The following is an 18,786-nucleotide window of genomic DNA, read 5'->3' as shown; positions in this document are numbered from 1 at the left end:
TTAGGGGTCCCAATTCCAAAAATGGCATCGGTTTTGCCCTGTTGTGTCTAGTTTCAGAGATACGGCATAGCCTTGTTTGTGAATGGCTTGAGCAGCTTCCTCATGAGGAAGCCATGGTAAGCTTCCTCACAAGGGAGCTGCTTTAACCATTCACTAACAGGGCTATGCTGTATCTCCAAAACTGGATGTGATAGGGCAAAACTGATGCCATCTTTGGAATCAGTGCCCCAATATGCCCAGGAATGGGTCTAACCTTTAAGACAGCAAAATGTGTGTTGGCTTGTGTTTTTTAAGAATATTTATACATCACTTTTCAACAAAAAGTTATTCACAAAGCTGTTTACATAGCTAAATGAATCAATAAATGGTCCCTGTCCGCAAAGCGCTCGCAATCTAAAAAGAGATGCAGAGAGATACCAGCAACAGCCACTGGAAAAGATGCCATGCTAAGATGAAAGGGGCAGATGCCATAAAATCAATTTATAAAGGAGCTGGGATTGATTTCATGCACCTTCTGGGAAGAAACAGAACATTATACTTACTGTCCACACTAGCGAAGGTGGCGTTGAAACCTGCTCTTTCTATACTTCTGTCAGTGACAAACTTGACAGTCAAGGTGTTGCTTGTAGAAATGAATGGAGCTGGAATTCTGGAGCCGCAAAATGAGCCAACTAGAGCAGCCTTTTCATTACTGCCATCATACAACTAGAAACAAACAGAAAAAATGACCTCAGTATGGTCTCACACATTTGACTTGCACAATGGAAAGCTAGGTGAATGGCTGCTGGGTCAAGGTCATAGGTCAAGGGCATAGGTCAAAGGTCAAGAGCAATGTCTGTAGTTCAAGAGTTCAAAACCAACAACATTTCTGGAGTTTTGCTGACTTTCTTTCTTTTTGACAGTCTTTTTTGACTTTGACTTTCTTTTTTAACGAAGCGCTTAGTATATGTTTCCTACGCGATGGAACTTTCCCACTGAATTCAGCTTTCTATTAGTGAACCTTGAGAACATATCCTGCAATTCTAACCCCTTCGCTCTTAAGATAAGGTGGCCTTTGAATGAAAAGAGAAACATACAGAGCATTATTTTGTATTCTAAGGTCAAAAAACACCAACCAATACATGTTGTATTTCAACATCCACACACACTGATCTTACATTGACATAGTCATATCTGCAGTCTTGAAAAGCTGTTGCCTCCAGTTGAAAAGTGTTGAAGGTGAGATTGATCAGCTGGTTTGTGGATGCAGTTATGATCCACACACATTCTAGATCTTTATCATATTTGCCATCCTTGTTGGAGTCAGGAGACGCAAAGGTGTAATCTGAGATGGTCAGAAAACCCCCACAACCTTGATGAGGACCTGTTAAAAAGCAGAGATACAGCCATCTGTCGCAGATTTGATACTGGTATTTTAACAGTTATATATTTTTCTGTTTGTTAATATCCCTTTCGTTCTTTCTTTCGAACAGCAGGGGGAGTTGTCTCTTTGCATTTCAACAATTCCAAATCCATTAACTCTACACCATCTTTGTGGGATTTCCAAGCAAGGTACTCCGATTTCTGTGCAGAAACCAATTTAAATATGGCTTGTTGATCTGAGATTAAACAGAATATGCATATTCTTAAGTAGCAGATGCTTTACATCAATCACATTAAAATCAGTACATTCCTTGTTGTTCGTTATGTGAAAGGATATTCTGTAATGGGCTGGGGTGTTGAACAATGAAAGTGAAGACTCCACCATGATTAGCTTCAGTGTCTGGCAGGCCCCACTAAAGAACTCTAGAAAAAGTACATTTCTCTTCATATTCAACGGATGCCTGAGTCTCAAAGGGCTTCTCTAAATGTGGCCGGGGACTTTTTGCTCTTTAAACAACAGATTCCCTGTGCTGTACCACAAACCAGTGGCATTGCTAGGGGGTGCGGGGTGCGCATGGGGTGTGTGTGAAACCATTACTGGACAAAATGTTTAATATCTTAGTAGTTTTGAATAATACCATCATATTATATCATTCGATGTGAGGGTTCATGCAGAATACAATGAAACAAATCATGTTGAAATATCTCTATTCTATCAAAAGTTGTAGCCAAACAACCAATGGGGTGGAGCAATGATGCATCACCATGCCCACTGCCCAGGGCACTGCCCCACCCACTGCATGGGAGGAAGTCCACCATAGGGGTAACACCCTGGCCTCCTGCACTGGGTGACACAAACCCTAGTAAAGTCACCGCCAAACACTTCTGTTGAAAGTCACCTAACTTTCTGAAGGGGTTTGTCATGTGACATGGCATAGTTTTTCAACAGACACAAGCCCAAAACTGCCTTGGCTGTACAGAACTAGTTATTCTGTTTTTTTCCTTTTCATGCATAGGCATAGTATATCTGCATCTGTTCCATATATGGTCACATAACTAAATAAACAGAGTTCATTTCAAGACTCTCAGCATATATTAGCAAAATAATAAGGTTAAATTTCTCTCTCTCACACACACTAGATTACACTGGATTGCTTGATGATAATTTTATTTCTTCCTGATATTCTATGGGGGTGTGGAAACAAGTGCTTCCAATATACTCTATGCAGTGGCATAGCTAAGGGGGTGCAGGGGGTAGCAGTTGCACCGGGCATCAAGCTTTAGGGGGGCAACAAGCTGAGCTGGACACCAGTGACCAAAATTGTGAAAATCTTGGTATGTATGAATAATATCATCATGTTATATATCATTGGAAAGGTAATTTAATGCAGAATGCAAAGAAATAAACCGCATTGGAATATCTTTATTCTATCAAATGTTATGGCCAATTAACCAGAAAATGAAAACAACTGTCTTGTGGAACAAAAAGTGGATTTGCTTAACTCCAAATTGACCTATGAGACTGATTGTTCTGAGTGCCAGTGAGATGTTATTATGATACAGCATGGAATTAATAACTTTTTATTTATTTACTTAATTAAATTTGGTTTTATCATGCAGGGGCTCTACAAAATCGTCTTTGACCCCAAGTAGCAGATAGATGCTTTAGCTACACCACTGACTGGGGAGAGGCAGTAGAGCAAATGGGTGGTGAGCTGCTGGGGGGAGGAGGTGGTTTCCTTCCAATTTTTACTTTTTAAAAAGCCCGGGCATGATGTCACTTCTGGTTGTGATATCACTTCCTGGGCAACATTTTGAGCTTGGCACCGGGCTACAGGATCATTAGCTACGCCACTGACTCTATGTAAGTATGTGGCTCTTTGACATATAATGTGCTGCTTGTGGAAATATGCTGGCTGAGCTCCTTTTTGCATCACATTTAATATGAAAAGGTAAATAAAACATATTTAAGCTTTATAATTACCAGATCCAAACTGAGAGCACACAGGATTAAAATGTAAGTTTAATGTTTATGGTGAGTAAATATATTTAAGAATTTAAATGCTTCTTAAATAGTGCAGCTCTCAAACATCTTAAGCTTATTGTATGTGGCTCTAAGCAAGTTGGCCACCCTTGCTCTATAGAAAAACAGTCTGAGAGCATAAGGGATGTCCGCCAACCCTACATAGATAGTAACAATGTGTTTTTCAGAAATACTATGTTGAACAAGTGATTAAGTACTATAATTTCAGAATTACGTCTCTGTTGGTTAACTTCAGATGACGTAACCTTGATACTTCGGTACATTTTTATAATTAGAGTTCAAGTGTTACAAAAGGCCATTTGGTAGAAAACTAGCCTCCAGGCCTCTGAGTTGCATCACAGCAAGCATATGTTTGGGGCATGACAGTTCTGCAAGAGTATGTGAAAAAGTCTGGAGTGAGCAGAAATAAACCCTTCATGTGATATTAGGAACATGCCATCGTACAGCCAGAATTTGTTTGTGTTGTTTTCCCTTCTTCCTTTTGATCACTAGTTCCCAACCTGTGGTTCATGAGACCCTGAGAAGTGGTTCATGTGGTCTCAGGAAAAAAAAAAGTCAGCTTTTGATTGCTTCCAGCATCTCTTTGAGCAAGCTCTCCCTCATGTAGTGTTGGCTGCGACTGCAGTTGGTTTATTCTCCACTCTCTCTGGTAGTCCAGCAGGGAGCTCCCGTTCAGAAGACCCTTTCCCATGGACCACTACAGGAGGTGGAGAGGGTGGAGATTGGACCACCTGCAGCTGGCAACAAAAGCAGCAACTTACAGATCTTCTCTACAAATAATAAATCTAATAAATCTTCTCTAATTATTAGACATTTAATTGTATTTTTTGTTTGCAGAAATGGGTGCTGCACATGGTCCGTGTATTGTATTGGCAACCTTCAGTCTCGGAAGACTATGGTATCGCGCTCTGAAAGGTGGTTCTGGCACAGCGTCTAGTGTGGCTGAAAAGGCCAATCCGGGAGTGACAATCCCTTCCACACTGGGAGCAAGTGCAGTCTGTCCCTGGTCTGTCTCCCTGGCTATGGGCCTTCCTTCTTTGCCTCTTTGCCTCAGACTGCTGGCAAAGTGTCTCTTCAAACTGGGAAAGGCCATGCTGCACAGCCTGCCTCCAAGCGGACCGCTCAGAGGCCAGGGTTTCTTGTTGAGGTCCATCCCTAAGGCCTTCAGATCCCTCTTGCAGATGTCCTTGTATCGCAGCTGTGGTCTACCTGAGGGCGCTTTCCTTGCACGAGTTCTCCATAGAGGAGATCCTTTGGGATCCGGCCATCATCCATTCTCACGACATGACCGAGCCAACACAGGCGTCTCTGTTTCAGCAGTGCATACATGCTAGGGATTCCAGCATGTTCCAGGACTGTGTTGTTAGGAACTTTGTCCTGCCAGGTGATGCCGAGAATGCGTCGGAGGCAGCACATGTGGAAAGCGTTCAGTTTCCTCTCCTGTTGTGAGCGGAGAGTCCATGACTCGCTGCAGTACAGAAGTGTACTCAGGACGCAAGCTCTGTAAACCTGGATCTTGGTATGTTCCGTCAGCTTCTTGTTGGACCAGACTCTCTTTGTGAGTCTGGAAAACGTGGTAGCTGCTTTACCGATGCGTTTGTTTAGCTCAGTATTGAGAGAAAGAGTGTCGGAGATCGTTGAGCCAAGGTACACAAAGTCATGGACAACCTCCAGTTCACGCGCAGAGATTGTAATGCAGGGAGGTGAGTCCACATCCTGAACATGACCTGTGTTTTCTTTAGGCTGATTGTCAGTCCAAAATCTTGGCAGGACTTGCTAAAACGATCCATGAGCTGCTGGAGATCTTTGGCAGAGTGGGTATTGTCGGCAAAGAGGAAATCACGCAGACATTTCAGCTGGACTTTGGATTTTGCTCTCAGTCTGGAGAGGTTGAAGAGCTTTCCATCTGATCTGGTCCAGAGATAGATGCCTTCTGTTGCAGTTCCAAAGGCCTGCTTCAGCAGGACAGCAAAGAAAATACCAAACAAGGTTGGTGCAAGAACACAGCCCTGCTTCACGCCGCTTCGGATGTCAAATGATTCTAATTTTTGCCTCAGTAGTCTGTGGTCTCCTAATGGTTGGGAACCACTGCTTTAGAAGCTATAAAGATAGTCACCAAAATATAGTTCTACTGTGAATAGAATGGAAATAGGAATATACTAAGTAGGACCAGCAAAAAAAAAATGTTGCAGCATATCCCTAGCTGCATATCCCTAGCTCTGAAAAGGAGCATTCTTGTACAGGGTTCCAGCCAGCTTGGAGACTTGTAGTACTATTCAGGCCTTGATCTGGAGGGGTGTGAGTTGCAAAAGAGGGAAAGAACATCTTTTTCTTTTCCCCTCCCTTGGAAAGTTCCTCTGCTGAAGTACATTATTATTATAGTATCTGGTGGGCCACTGTGAGAAACACTAATAATAATAATACAGGAATTTGGACAAGATGGGCCTTTAGCCTGATCCAGCAGGGCTCTTCATATATTCTTAAGGTTATGAAGATATTTCTATTCTATTTTTCAGCAAAATGAGACAATGATTCCCTGTCCCAAAGGAGTGCACAATCTAAAAATGGACCATAAGGTCAGTTTTAATGTTGACTGCCAGTCACAAAGCCAAACATATTTTTTGCTTATAGCAGGGGTAGCAGTGATCCTGGATAACAATGGCTCAATCTTTGCCCTCCCCAAGCCTCTTGATCCGCTCCCTTCACTGGACACACAGCACATGCCTTTCTGGCACAGCTGCATTGGCAGGGGAGGGGGAAGGATAGGCTTGGGCTCTAAGTCCCAGTCTAAGACCTTGATGCTCCCATTCTAGAGGCCCTGTTTGCATGGATGGAAAGGGGGCAGCAACAGTGCCACAGGGATCACAGTGCTGCCACTTCCAAGAAGTATTTATACTTACCTGGGGAGCAGCGCTGCAGGGTCCTGGAGGCTTGCAGCCCCCTCTGATCTCCTCCATGGCTGCTATAAACAGTCCTTATGTCCGATCTAAAGGTACTACTGGTTTTTGCGGGGAAGGCCAGTGCTGTCCACCAGGTAAGTAAAAAAGCTCCATGTAAGTAGCAGCACTGTGATCCTGTGGTGCCTGCTATTGGAGCAGGGCCACTCGTGTAAAGGGGAATGCCCTGCTTCCAGTTCCCCCAGTGGTTCGCCACCTACCAGTTTGGGAACCACTGGAATAGAAGTAAAGGATTAAACACCCTCTACTTCTGTGCGCAACCAGTGCAGATTGGGCCCCTTGTGTGGTTGTTACAGAAGACTAAAAGCAAACCAATAATTAGACAATGATGTGTTTAATGTCTTGTGTAATTTGGCCCTTAGATTCCATACATACAACAGTACATAATGTCATTACCTAGAATACTGGGATTTTCCTTCTCATAGAGAAGATCATGGAGTTCTTTTAAAGACTAATTTTAAACAGACTTTCTGGATTCTGTATCACTACTTGCTTGCTAAAGCCAAGTTATTTATCCTTGCTTATAGAAATACAAAGTTTGTTAAATGGCTTTTTCAACAATTGTCAGTTTGCGATTAACAACAGGATTTTGACATTTGCTACTATATTTTGGAGTGGGTTGCCACCAGTACGCTGATGACACCCAGCTTTATCTCTCCTTTCCCCCTGATTCTGAGGAGGCGGCTGGGGTCCTGGATCGCTGTCTGGAGGCGGTTAGGGACTGGATGTGGGCGAACAAGCTGAAATTAAATCCGGATAAGACAGAGGTGCTCTTGGTTCGGAAATCCACAGCTCGGGTGCTGGACTATCGTCCTGCTCTGAATGGGGTTGCACTCCCTCTGAAGGAGCAGGTCCGCAGCTTGGGGGTTCTCCTGGATCCACAGCTGCTCCTGGAGGCCCAGGTGGCAGCGGTGGCCAGGGGAGCCTTTGCTCAGCTTCGGCTGATTCGCCAGCTGCGACCGTACCTGAGCTGCACGGACCTGGCCACAGTAACCCATGCCCTAGTGACATCTAGATTAGATTATTGCAATGTGCTCTACGTGGGGCTGCCTTTGAAGACGGTCCGGAAATTACAACTTGTACAGAACGCGGCTGCTCGTGTGGTTGTCGGGGCACGTTGGTTTGACTCTGTCGAGCCGTTGCTCCGGCGGCTACACTGGTTGCCAGTTCTGTTCCGGGCCCAATTCAAGGTGCTAGTTTTGACTTTTAAAGCCCTTTACGGCTCGAGTCCAGGGTATTTGAGGGACCGCCTCCTTCCCTACAATCCGGCCCGTGCTCTTAGATCTTCTGGGGGGGCCCTTTTGACTGTGCCGCCACTAAGAGATGTGAGAGGGGTGGCGGCCAGGAAGAGGGCCTTCTCAGTGGTGGCCCCCGAACTGTGGAATACCCTCCCCTTAGAACTGAGAACTGCTCCCTCGTTGCTAATGTTTCGGCGTGGACTGAAGACCTTTTTATTTCAAAAAGCTTTTAATTGTTGACAGGCTGGCTGGCGTTCTTGCTTTTTATATGAAAATCCACAGGGTTTGTTTTGTTTTTAGTTTTTTAATCATTGTAAATTGTTTTTAACTGTTTTTCATGTTGTATTTTTAAATTGTTTGTTAGCCGCCTTGTGTGCCCGTTGGGCAAAAAGGCGGGGTACAAATTAATAAAATAATAATAATAAATAATAATATTTTTCTTTATATACTTATATGGGCAATGGAAAGGGAAGACCCATGGAGTGAAAAATGTGGTCTCAAATACCCCCAAGAAACTGTGAAATTAGGGACCAATCCTATGGGCACTTTCTGCTGGTGGAACTAGTGTTTTGTTAGCAGAAGACTCTTTCTGACAGTACTGCAGACACAGTGACATGTGCAACAGGGCAGTTAATGTGAATGGCTGGTGAACATGTGTGTGCTACTGGAGTGCCCAGCCACTGCTGGAGAAGGTGTGTTAGCAGCGGGGATAGCTAATGGGTAGAGAGGAGAGTCATGGAGCATTTGGAACTGGAGGCCGTGTTGGGGGAGGGAGGAGGTGGATCTAGCAGCAGTTTTGCACACTGGGTCCTATCCTCCATTTTTTGTCCCTTCCCACCCCCTAGCTCTCCTTGGACTTATGCAAGATATGTAGCTGGCATAGGTTTGAAGAGACTCATAGGCCATCAGGGGCCTATGCAGAGGTAAGGGAAAAGGATTTTCCCTTATCTTTCACAGATCTCCTGATCACCCCACCACCACCACCACCACCATAGCATGCATTGCCTGCCTCCATTGTGCGCTTGCATGCTATAGCCTGGCAGGGATAGGATTGGACAGTTTGTGCTATTCCAGTCTATTAGTATCCTGCAGCTGAAAGACATGCTGAATCCTGAGGATGAGAATTGCGCTCAATACCCAGGAATGCCATGCCATGGGTACCACAATACCCTAACAGGCTTGTAAACTAGCAGGAAATGGCTGCTGGAGTGCATCTGACATTAAATAAGACAGTACTAGAGCCATCTTTTACATTTGTAAACTACCAAACTAAAAAGGAGTTAATCAGCAGTGTCTGCAGTGGAGGTCTCTGGGAATATGATGCTTGGCAAAGAACACTATGGCCAGATATACTCATCCTTATATTCCTTTCAGTCCGTAACAAATGAAAAACAGCTACTGGCAGTGGGGGAAGGGGAGAGTTCAATGACTCAGCCTAAGAAAATGCGTCTGCTACACCACAAAGGCTTTTTATGTCCAAAAAGATCTGGAATGCAAACCCATATGAATTACATCTTCCCAAAATGTTGAGTAAATACAAGAAGATTGTGGAGAATATATCAGGGCAGTTATTTTTTTTAAAAGGAGGGGATTTATTACCAACCATCTTACCACAGATACATTCAGATCTATAAGAAGGATGTATTAGAGTCTGAATTCTTCGTTAGACAGAACGACTGTTAAATGTATTAACTTACTTAACTTTCTCCTTTTCACTTCCATATAGCTACCACTTCCCAATACGTAGGCACTAAAAGTGTCATTCTTGTGCAGAGAAATAGAATGTGTACTATCTTTCTTGATCAGGTCATTCCAGACTGCAGGTGGCAGACCAGTAGTAAGGGGGGGGGGGAGATTTTCAGGCTCCTGAATGCGCTGTGCAAGCTGCCCTTCCCCTTTAGAGCCATTCCGGGCAATGAGAGCAAAATGGAGCTTCCGTTTTGCTCTCATTGCCCAGAATGGCTCCAAAGGAGAGGAGCTGCTTTCACAGAGTGTTTAGACGCCTGCAAAACTTAGTGCTGTTACTCACCTTTACCTACACTACTTTTGCAGGCAGCATGGCCAAAACTCTACATGCCTATATATAGTTAACCTCTAAACTTTGATTCTTTGACTAACTTTATTGTAAGTACAGGTTGGTCCTATTTATCAGTGGATTTGGAACCCACTGATTTAACTAACTGCGGGTTCTGAACCTGTGGTGTAAGACCAACCTGACCTTCGGACAAAACTGGAAGTATGTTTCTATAAAGTCATGAGGCTTTCTGAGGTCTGGAGAGGTTGTGTGCAGCCTTTGCAAGCCACAGGAAGCTTCCTGGAAGTGTCAGAATGCCAAAAACCGGAAGTGCCACTCCAGCACCTCTGGGGGGCTTCCTGAGGCTCAGAGAAGCCATGAATGACCTCTTCAGGCATTGGAAATCCTCCAGACAAGACCAGAATGCAAGTCTGGAGGTCAGATAAGCCCCCAACTCACAGATGTTTATCCACGGGTTTCAGCATCCATGGGGGTTCCAGGAACGGCACCCCCGTGGATGCCACAGTTGAGCTGTACAAAGATTAGTCTTATGGTATGAATAGCTATCTTTGATATACTACCTAGAAGTCTATAGGACACCTAGGACATAGAAGATACAGCAAAATCCTGGATTTCCCTACCCTGTGTGTAGTGGTATCTCTGTCACATGCCTGAGAGTATTTCTCTATGATGACTCATGCTATCTCCTATGAACTGGCTTGAGTTTAAGATGCTGGGAGCTATTTGTTTGGATATCACTTTTACCTATTGTCTCTCTGTAGGATGCTTTCCATCCACCTGCTGCTCCAAAGCCATCAGTCTTGAACACCAGGAGTAAGTTGTTTGTAGAACTCTTGACACTGGGAGGAAGTACTGCACCACAGAATTTGCCAAGAAGTGGAGCCACAGTGTTTGGGCCATCATACACAGCAACATAGTCATAGAAGCAAGATGAAGAGGCTTCAAGGTGGAAGTCGTTGAATCTGTAAAATATGGTTCATGGGTAAGCTGGAGCATTTCAGTTTTGTCTTCATGCACATTGGCGTGAAGACAAGAGCAAGAAGCATAAGTTCGGAGAAGAGCAGCTGGGGGAGCAATTTTCAGTAAAAAGTAAAAGGGTTAAGAAGCTACCCCCTGCCAGAGTTCCCTTTCAACTGCAGTCTCAGTGGCTGCATTATATGAAAAAGAAAAAAAAATTTTTTTAAAGCGTCATGCAACTACATGCCATTTATTGTTCCATCCTTGGATGCTAGGAGCTGCTACTCGGAAGTAGCGGTTCATTGGATCACTACTGTGATCTGTGTCCAACTTGCTCACAGCAAAGCTGAGAAGCCCAGTTCCTGGTGGAGAAAAAAGGGGTTTGACTGTGTGCACAATCCTGAAAGTGCCCTGGGCTGATGCAAGTTCCTTTCATGGCCAAAAATGGTCGTGAGAGTGCTGTAAAGTTTCACTTTCACGCCTTTTCTGGAGGAGGGGGGTTGGCATGAGCCTCGCTCTGGAGGAGAGGGGTTGAGAGGGAGAAGGGGTTCTCTGGAGGAGAAGGGTTGGCAAGTTCCCTCTCCCTCTTATAGAGTCATGTGTCCTTTGCTCTCAGTCTCAATCTGCTCTCCGCAGCCTCTGCTGGGCTCTGACAACCCTCTGGAGGCGAAGGGAGCAGAGTTCCCCTTGGTTCCGGTGGGGGCCCATGGGTGTGTGTGTGCGGGGGGGGGGGCGACGACTGCAGACCCATTCCATGGATAAGTGAATCCGTGGATAAGTGAATCCATAGATATGGAGGGCCTACCTGTAATCATAAATATTGCACCAGTACCATTTTGACACACTTTCTTGCCTCCTTCCAATCCTTGTAAATTAATTCCTTCAATAAAAGTATTCCTTTTGCACCGTATTTTGGTCTAAGCCTCACTTTTGGGTGGTAAAAGATATGCCGCAGGCAGTACCTGTGTACAGTCATGATCCGCACATGTAACTTTGTCATAGAATGTGCATGTTGAAACACATGTTGGCAAGCTCATATGGTAACAACTGCCATTGCAAAACACAGCAAAAATATAGGGATCTATATGTTTCCAGTATAGTTATTCATTGGAAAATGAAAATATGTATTTACTTGCTCTTGGTTCAAACGTTGTATAAAAGCTTAAAATCAGAGACTGCCGCTTTTTTGCAATTCAACAAACTTGGCTTACGTACTTGAGTGCCACAATCTTGTTGCTTCCAACTGTGATGTTGTAGGAACAGTTCATATTGTGATGATAGTCGGTAAATGAGTAGGTAGGACTGCTGATTGTGCCTGAAGTGCTACGGAAAACACCACCACAAGCTGCAGCGAAAGCAAAACAGTTAAGAGGTAAGATTGTCGTGACCTTCCAAGAAATGCCTTTGCCAGAACATGCAGAGTTATCAGTACATAGCATATTTTGTCCATACTGAACTTAAAATCTGTGAGCACAGGTCTGTTCTGTTGGTAATGGTTGTTCATCTGTTTAATAACAAAAAAATGTTGGTATGCATTTTGTCTGAATATTGAAAGTATGAGAAAAAAGAGGCCTTTCTCCTCTAAATCTATGGAGAAGACAAAATAGACCATCACACTATTTCTTTACTTGCTCTGCTGTGATGACTGTTTCCTGTGGCTCCATTCACTGCCCTGGTGTGTGAGAAAGTGCAGTGCCTTGCACTTAAATTTCCCCTAACTTGGATGCAGTCAGAGATTCCCAAGTCTTGGGAGGGGGCGTGACCGAGTGGTTTTGTAGTTCCTGCATGACTGCTGTGGGGTGAGAATTAATGGCCTGTTCAAGATTGACTCAGCAATTTGAAGCTGTGGAGCCCACAGTACATCCAAGCTCCCTTTTGATTTCCCATAATTGATGCAGTTGAGTCTGACAGGTGGCCCAGTCTTTGTTCTCTGGTTCACAGCTCCTTTGCAAAGTCATCTGAAACCACCCTTGTGCTCCGTTTTATAGTCTCATCTTGGCAACTGGCTACTTTTGGCCCTGTTCACAAATGACCCAAACCCACTGCAGCCAAAATCCTGAAGTACTAGTCATCACATTAACCACCAAGATTGCAAAGAATATTCTCTAAATGGTGATGAATGCCCAGGCTCTCATTCTTCCTTTGCAGCTCAGATAGCGGGATCTATCAAGAACTGTACTTTGGAATGTTGACAAATAAGAAATAAAAGCCCAGAAGATTTTTTTTTTTAAAGTAGCATTCATGCTAGGAAAGGAGAGAAAAATCCCCCTTTTATTTGTCTTTTGAAAATGATAAAGCTAGAAGGAAACTGAATGTTGATTGCTAGAATCTGCTTTGGGTGGGCCAACGAGCTTATAAAAAGCTCTAGTCATTCTTCACAAATGTCAGGAGTCAAAGGTCAGGCGGCAGCCGCCAAGCTGAGTGAGTTATGAAAGTCGCTTTCATGACTAAATGAACATTGTCATCCTTCACTGCTGTTCTGTCTAGCCAGTGGCTATTGGGGTGACTTCTTTTAAACAAAGATATTTGATTTCATGCTTTTAGACTGCAAAGGTTTCTAAAAGATTTCATGCTTTTAGACTGTGTGTCAAGGGGACAGCAAGGATGGAAACACTAGCATTTTCTACCTAATGCCGGTGCTTATTAAATTAGAGAAATGTGCATCACATACCCACTGTTATAAAGCTAGCTGAAACCACAAATATTTGCCAATATCAAGGACTGTGGTGTAGCTGAAGCCTAACTCAGTGCATTGACTGAGAAGCCATCCTCAAGTGTAAAGGATGAGACTTCCTCAGGCCCCTTTCAGTCCTGCCAACCTGGAATATTCACTAGCAGATTAGTCATCTTCAATGGTTCAATTGCATTCAAACATGGCTGCCTGCAGGAGCTTTGTCAGTGCAACTAGTTTTCTAGTGAATTACTATTACTCTGGCCTTGTGTTACAAGTATCAGCTTCCTGTCCTGCATCTAGCCTACTTCTTGTTCCAGGGTAGTTCTTCATTTTTGTTTCTTTTAACCTAGATCAGGGTGTCAAACATAAGACCTGCGGCTAGATGCGGCTCACAGAAGCTCTTGATCTGGTCCTCGGGCTCTCCCATCACCACCATCAGCTGTTCACAGCTGCTGAGCTGTGCTGAGGTCAGTGTCACTGCTGAAAGGGCAGCCTGCATGATAATTGAGCTCTCCCATATCTTGAAAATATGATCAAAATTTGCATGTTTTCTCTTTTGTCATTTGCAGCTAAGGAGTTCCAAAGTGAGAAAACTTTCTGGTCATCATCTGCTTAGTGACATCACTTCCTGCTTAATGACATCACAACAGATATTAACAAACAGAGGTTTCCCACACTTATGCTAGAGTTTCTCAAAACTATCTGATGTGGCAGACTAGCAATGTTTTTCCCTCAGCTTGCCAGGGGCTGGCAATTTTATCCCCCCAAATGTGCCAGGGACTGGTAACATATCTGTGCCATATTATTACAATTGTTTTGTTCCTGGAAATACTCTATGATCTAGCAGCTGATGGCTCACAGACTGGTCCCAGTCTGCAGACCATCACTTTGAGTAACACTGCCTTATGCTACACTTGTTGAGTATGAAAGATGCTGTCATAATTGCTCTCAGTGTACACATTTTCTTTTGAAATGCTACAGCATGAGATATCTGCAATGTAAATGAATATGTATAGGGAAGAATTTGTACACTGGGGATCAAACATGTATAACACTGTGCAGCAACCATGGGGCAACCTCATTATTGGTTGGCTCTAGCTGGAACTACCCTCTAGCACACTGGCTCTGAAAAACTTCTCTCTTTGAGGATTTGGAGGGACGCACAAGGATAAAGGCTCATTATTTACTCTTGAGAGCAGCATTTCATTGCCTCTTGCCTGGTACTTCTGTAGAAATACATGTTCTCCCTCCCCCACCCAACAATTTGCTACTCACCGATGACTGTATATGTGGCCAAAAATCCAGTGCCTGCAGACTGAGAGTCTGTGTAGAAGTTCAGCAGTGTGGTTCCAATGATGCTGACAGGCACAGGGACTTCATTTCCACAAAATGTTTTCTCAGGGAATAAATCTACTCGGTTCCCTTTGAAGATCTTCACCTTATCACCAGAACCACAAATTCCTAAGGCACTATGAGCTGCATGGCAAGAAATTCAAAACTGCTCATCAACTTTTTGTAGAACTGTTAATTCACCCATTCTTCAAGTACTTTACACATTGGGCAGCCCAATCCTAACCTGCCCTGGAGCAGGCAGGCCAGCGGGCCTGCCTGCATCCAAGGCAAGGTTGGGGCTGAAATCATCACAGTCTGGGGCAAGGGGAATCACTTCCCCTTACCCTGTGTCACACACCGCAGCAGCCCCAGTTGGGCTACTCGGATTGTGCCACCTAAAGAGTTGGTGTAGATCCGAGCAGCCCAGAGCTGCTCCGGGCTCCCCAGGAATGTGGTTAGGATCCAGCATAAGTACCAGATCCTGGCCCTGGTCTCTGCTTCCTCCCCCCCTCCTGCCCACAGACCCGCCTGCTCTCCCCTACTCTTAAACGACACCATCCCCACACACCCCCACGCCAGCCAAGCTTAGCTGGTGTGGATTCACCTTCTAGGCCAGCCAAGCAGGGCTCACGCCAACCCCCCTCCTCCAGCGAAGGCATGAAAGTGCTGTAAAGGGACTTGCATCAGCCCAGGGCACTTTCAGGATTGTGCACACAGTCAGACCCCTTTTTTTTCCACCAAGAACTGGGCTTGGACACTCTCATATTGTAGAGGTTTCTACTCTCAAATTAACCACATGGCCATCCATGTGGCCTATCCACATTCCTATCCACAATTTTAGTTACGAGCAACAGGAGCTGAAACCTGATTTTCCCATGAAAAAACAGTGGTCTGAAATTGGTATTCCTATTTCCAAGTTATCCTTTTAATTGGAAACCTATGAATCCAGCAAACCCAATTTATCTCTTCAAATATACTGACCAGATGCATATGGACACACATACACATGTAGACATGTATAGTGACCCAAAGAAACAACAATCTTTTACATGTATATTTTTGCAGGAGGTTTAAAACTCCAAAGCACTTTGGAATTCCAAGGTTTCCAGTATATGTAATAACTCTGATACAGCTAAAGTTAATCATGATTAAGTCTGCATCCTAAATATTCTTACAACATACTTAATAATATATTTAAAATAAGCGGTCCTAGCCTAAAGGTAAATCCTAATAGGAGAGCACGCAACCAACAAAAGGAATTAGAGTTTACATGGCACAATAACAGTCCAATCTGGTGCCAAAGTAGCTACTGCTGTATCCATCAGGAGCTGGGAAGCAGCCAAATGTCTCCTTGAGGCAAGGGGACTTTCCTCCCCTTCCCCTCGGGAAAGCCCCAAACCCTACAATGGGGCTTCTTAAGTCTGTGCTGGCTATTTTGCCTGCAGAGACTTGAGAAACTTTGTGTTGGGTTTTCTGGTCCAATACAAAGTTGAGGTTCCTGCCACTCTCCTACCCTAGTTCCTCCCCTCTCTCCCTGCCCTCCCCACCCCCCACAGGCCACATCACCACCCAGCTGTTGCACTCATCCCTGGCGGTGGTGCATCCTCTGCCAGTGCTGGGCCCAGGGCCTGACTGGCACAGACCCAGCACCTACTCTGAAGCTGCCATAAACGTGCTTCACTGCATGTTTACAGCACCCAGTGCTGCACTAGGACTAAAAGCCAGTGCTGGGCTGGTTTGCAACTGGGCCCTAAGCTTGTTATTAAGATTGAGGTGCTTGCTTTTTCTTCAGGGTAACTCACATCAGGACTGCGGTGTGAGGAGAGGGAGGCTTTGATCTAGTTAGCCTAGTTGGGGGTGGTACCAAGGCCGGGTGACACAATGATGCCCCCTGTGTCATTGTGCCATCTCCACGCCTGCGCAGTCATCCCCCTCCCTTGTGCAAGTACAGCCCCAGCCCCAGAAACAGCCCCATTTGGAGCCGTACAAGGCCAAGGGTGGGCAGAAGGGCCCATTTGTAGCATTTGCCACACAGTAACAATAAGTGTGGTCACCCCCTTTCCCCCAGGGGAGACAGCAGAAAACCGCCACTCTGCCATAGGGGGGCAATGCACCCCTGCCCTAGCTATACTACTGCTTTGACTCTTTGTCCATACAGTGGTCCCAGTCTGAATCACTGCCCCTAATTGGGAGGAAAGCTCCTATTAGGTTGTCTGAAATACTTTTTTCAGAAGAGCTAGTTTGGAAACATTGGGATGAAACTGAGTTTGGAAACACTGAAGTTTTTTTTTATAACCAAGGCATGAGGCTACATGCTGGACTTCCATTTACACGTGGAGTGGTTGAAAAGGGTGCTAACTCAAATATCCAGAGCTAGGGATATGAAGCACAATCCAGCAAGCTCCTTTAAAGAAACAATTATTTATAGCCTGGCCCTATAGCTACATACTCAGACCTAAATCCCAGATAGTTCACATGATTGCAGCCATGGTCACAGCTAACTTAAATGCTCTTGAGTTCAATGGAAATTAGCTGTGGGTGACTTAGGGCATAATCCTATGCATGCCTTCTCAGAAGTAAGTCTTACTGTGATCAACTGGGCTTACTCCCAGGAAATTGTGCACAGTATACTAACTGTTTTCGATTGTGCCCATAGTCTTGAGATTCCCAGGTTAACGTATCTGAACACCTACTGGTTGTATTCAGTACTTTATTCATAAATCTCCTCCTTCAATTTAAGCAAGGAGATGATTATTCAGAACAGAAATCACATAATTACTTTAAAGGTCCTTTCCCCCTCTCAGAACAATATACAGTATGGCAAAACAGGTTTCTTTCCCAAACTATTTTGTTGCCTTTACTAATGTAATAAAGATGAATCTGTTAACAGGTGGGTGACATTCTGGGAAGCTGCAAAACTGCAGCTTTATTTCTTGCTTTGGGACAAACAAGAAGGAAGCCAACCAATAATTTGGGGAGGCATGCAACACAATAGTGCAGTTGTTTCTGACTTCCAAAATAGAGACATGTGCCAAAAAGAATGAATCATCTCTTAGGACTACTCTCCTACTCCTTGTGCTCATTTCATATACATATTTGTAGTACTCGGTGTTCTATGAAAAGTTACCTCAAACCAAAAGGATATGAAGCTTAGTAGCAATAGGGTTCAAAACAATCAGATCTTGCAAAGTATATGCACAGCTGCATAAGTACTGGAAAGTTAGGATTGGGTTGCAAGGCTTCCTTCATTAAGAGAGCACGATAGAATTGACTGTGCTTTCCATTCTAAGTATGCTCTTAGACACTTCTTAATGGTCTAGATATGAATTTATCATATCATCAGGTTGTCTGATCTCGGAAGCTAAGCAGGGTCAGGCCTGGTTAGTACTTGGATGGGAGACCGCTTGGGAATACCGGGTGCTGTAGGCTTATACCATAGTCTTTCGAGACTGAAGGTTGCCAACCAGGTTGAAACCATTTCCTGCTTTCATAAGTATTGAATTTTAGGAATAAAACCTTTGCCACTTACACTGCAAGTCAAAAGCTTCAAAACGTATGATCACAATGGACGTGGGTTCTGCTTCTATGATATAATTGCAATTCAAGTTATTCTCATACTGGCTTGGAAAGTTAGGAGAGGTGATACGACCTGATGGAGCAGTGAAATTTGCTCCACATCCTGAATGTAAAATAGGAAAAAAAATGTAGTTAGCTTCTAGCGAAAAAGTTCAAAAGCACAGAACCAATAAGCTGCCAACGGCTAGAATGTGATGTTTTGCTATAAGGATGATATTGTGAGGACTTGCAAAAGCTGCATTCTACTTTTGCAATCTATTAAGTGGCCGAGATCAATGCTAGCTTTTTTTTTTTTAAGAGAAGATGTTAAATTCAAGTATAAGAAAATAAGCATCAAAGGCTTAGTTCACTTATTTAGGCAATTTGGAGCCAACAGCATGCAAGCGTGGGTGGGAGGGCTCAAACCAGGACCCACCAGACATTGGTGGTCCCACAAACCCACAAACTGGGTCCTGACCCACAGTTTGAAAAACGCTGACATAGTGCATAATTCATCGCTGAAATTTGCTATCACAAGATGTGGAGATGGCTACTAGATTTGATTGCTTTAAAAGGAAATTAGATACATTCATCGAGAAAAGGTCTATCAATGGCTATTAGCCATGATGGTT

At 44.2% G+C, this 18,786-nt stretch overlaps 1 protein-coding gene across 1 annotated transcript in view; it reads right to left on the bottom strand.

Annotated features, from left to right (window-relative positions):
• CUBN (cubilin) overlaps positions 1 to 18,786 on the bottom strand; it is a 165,201-nt gene that overhangs the window by 8,329 nt on the left and 138,086 nt on the right. The window contains exons 56-61 of the mRNA XM_066629121.1: positions 18,129 to 18,278; positions 14,543 to 14,743; positions 11,809 to 11,938; positions 10,381 to 10,598; positions 1,158 to 1,363; positions 543 to 705 (exon numbers count right to left, since the gene is read on the bottom strand). Coding sequence (XP_066485218.1) covers positions 543 to 705; positions 1,158 to 1,363; positions 10,381 to 10,598; positions 11,809 to 11,938; positions 14,543 to 14,743; positions 18,129 to 18,278 — 1,068 coding nt within the window. The remainder of the gene's footprint in view (positions 1 to 542; positions 706 to 1,157; positions 1,364 to 10,380; positions 10,599 to 11,808; positions 11,939 to 14,542; positions 14,744 to 18,128; positions 18,279 to 18,786) is intronic.

The sequence above is a fragment of the Tiliqua scincoides genome, chromosome 5 (assembly GCF_035046505.1).
Source record: "Tiliqua scincoides isolate rTilSci1 chromosome 5, rTilSci1.hap2, whole genome shotgun sequence".
NCBI lineage: Eukaryota > Metazoa > Chordata > Lepidosauria > Squamata > Scincidae > Tiliqua > Tiliqua scincoides.
Note: the sequence above shows the minus strand (reverse complement) of the source record. Positions and strands in the feature narration are given on the sequence as shown.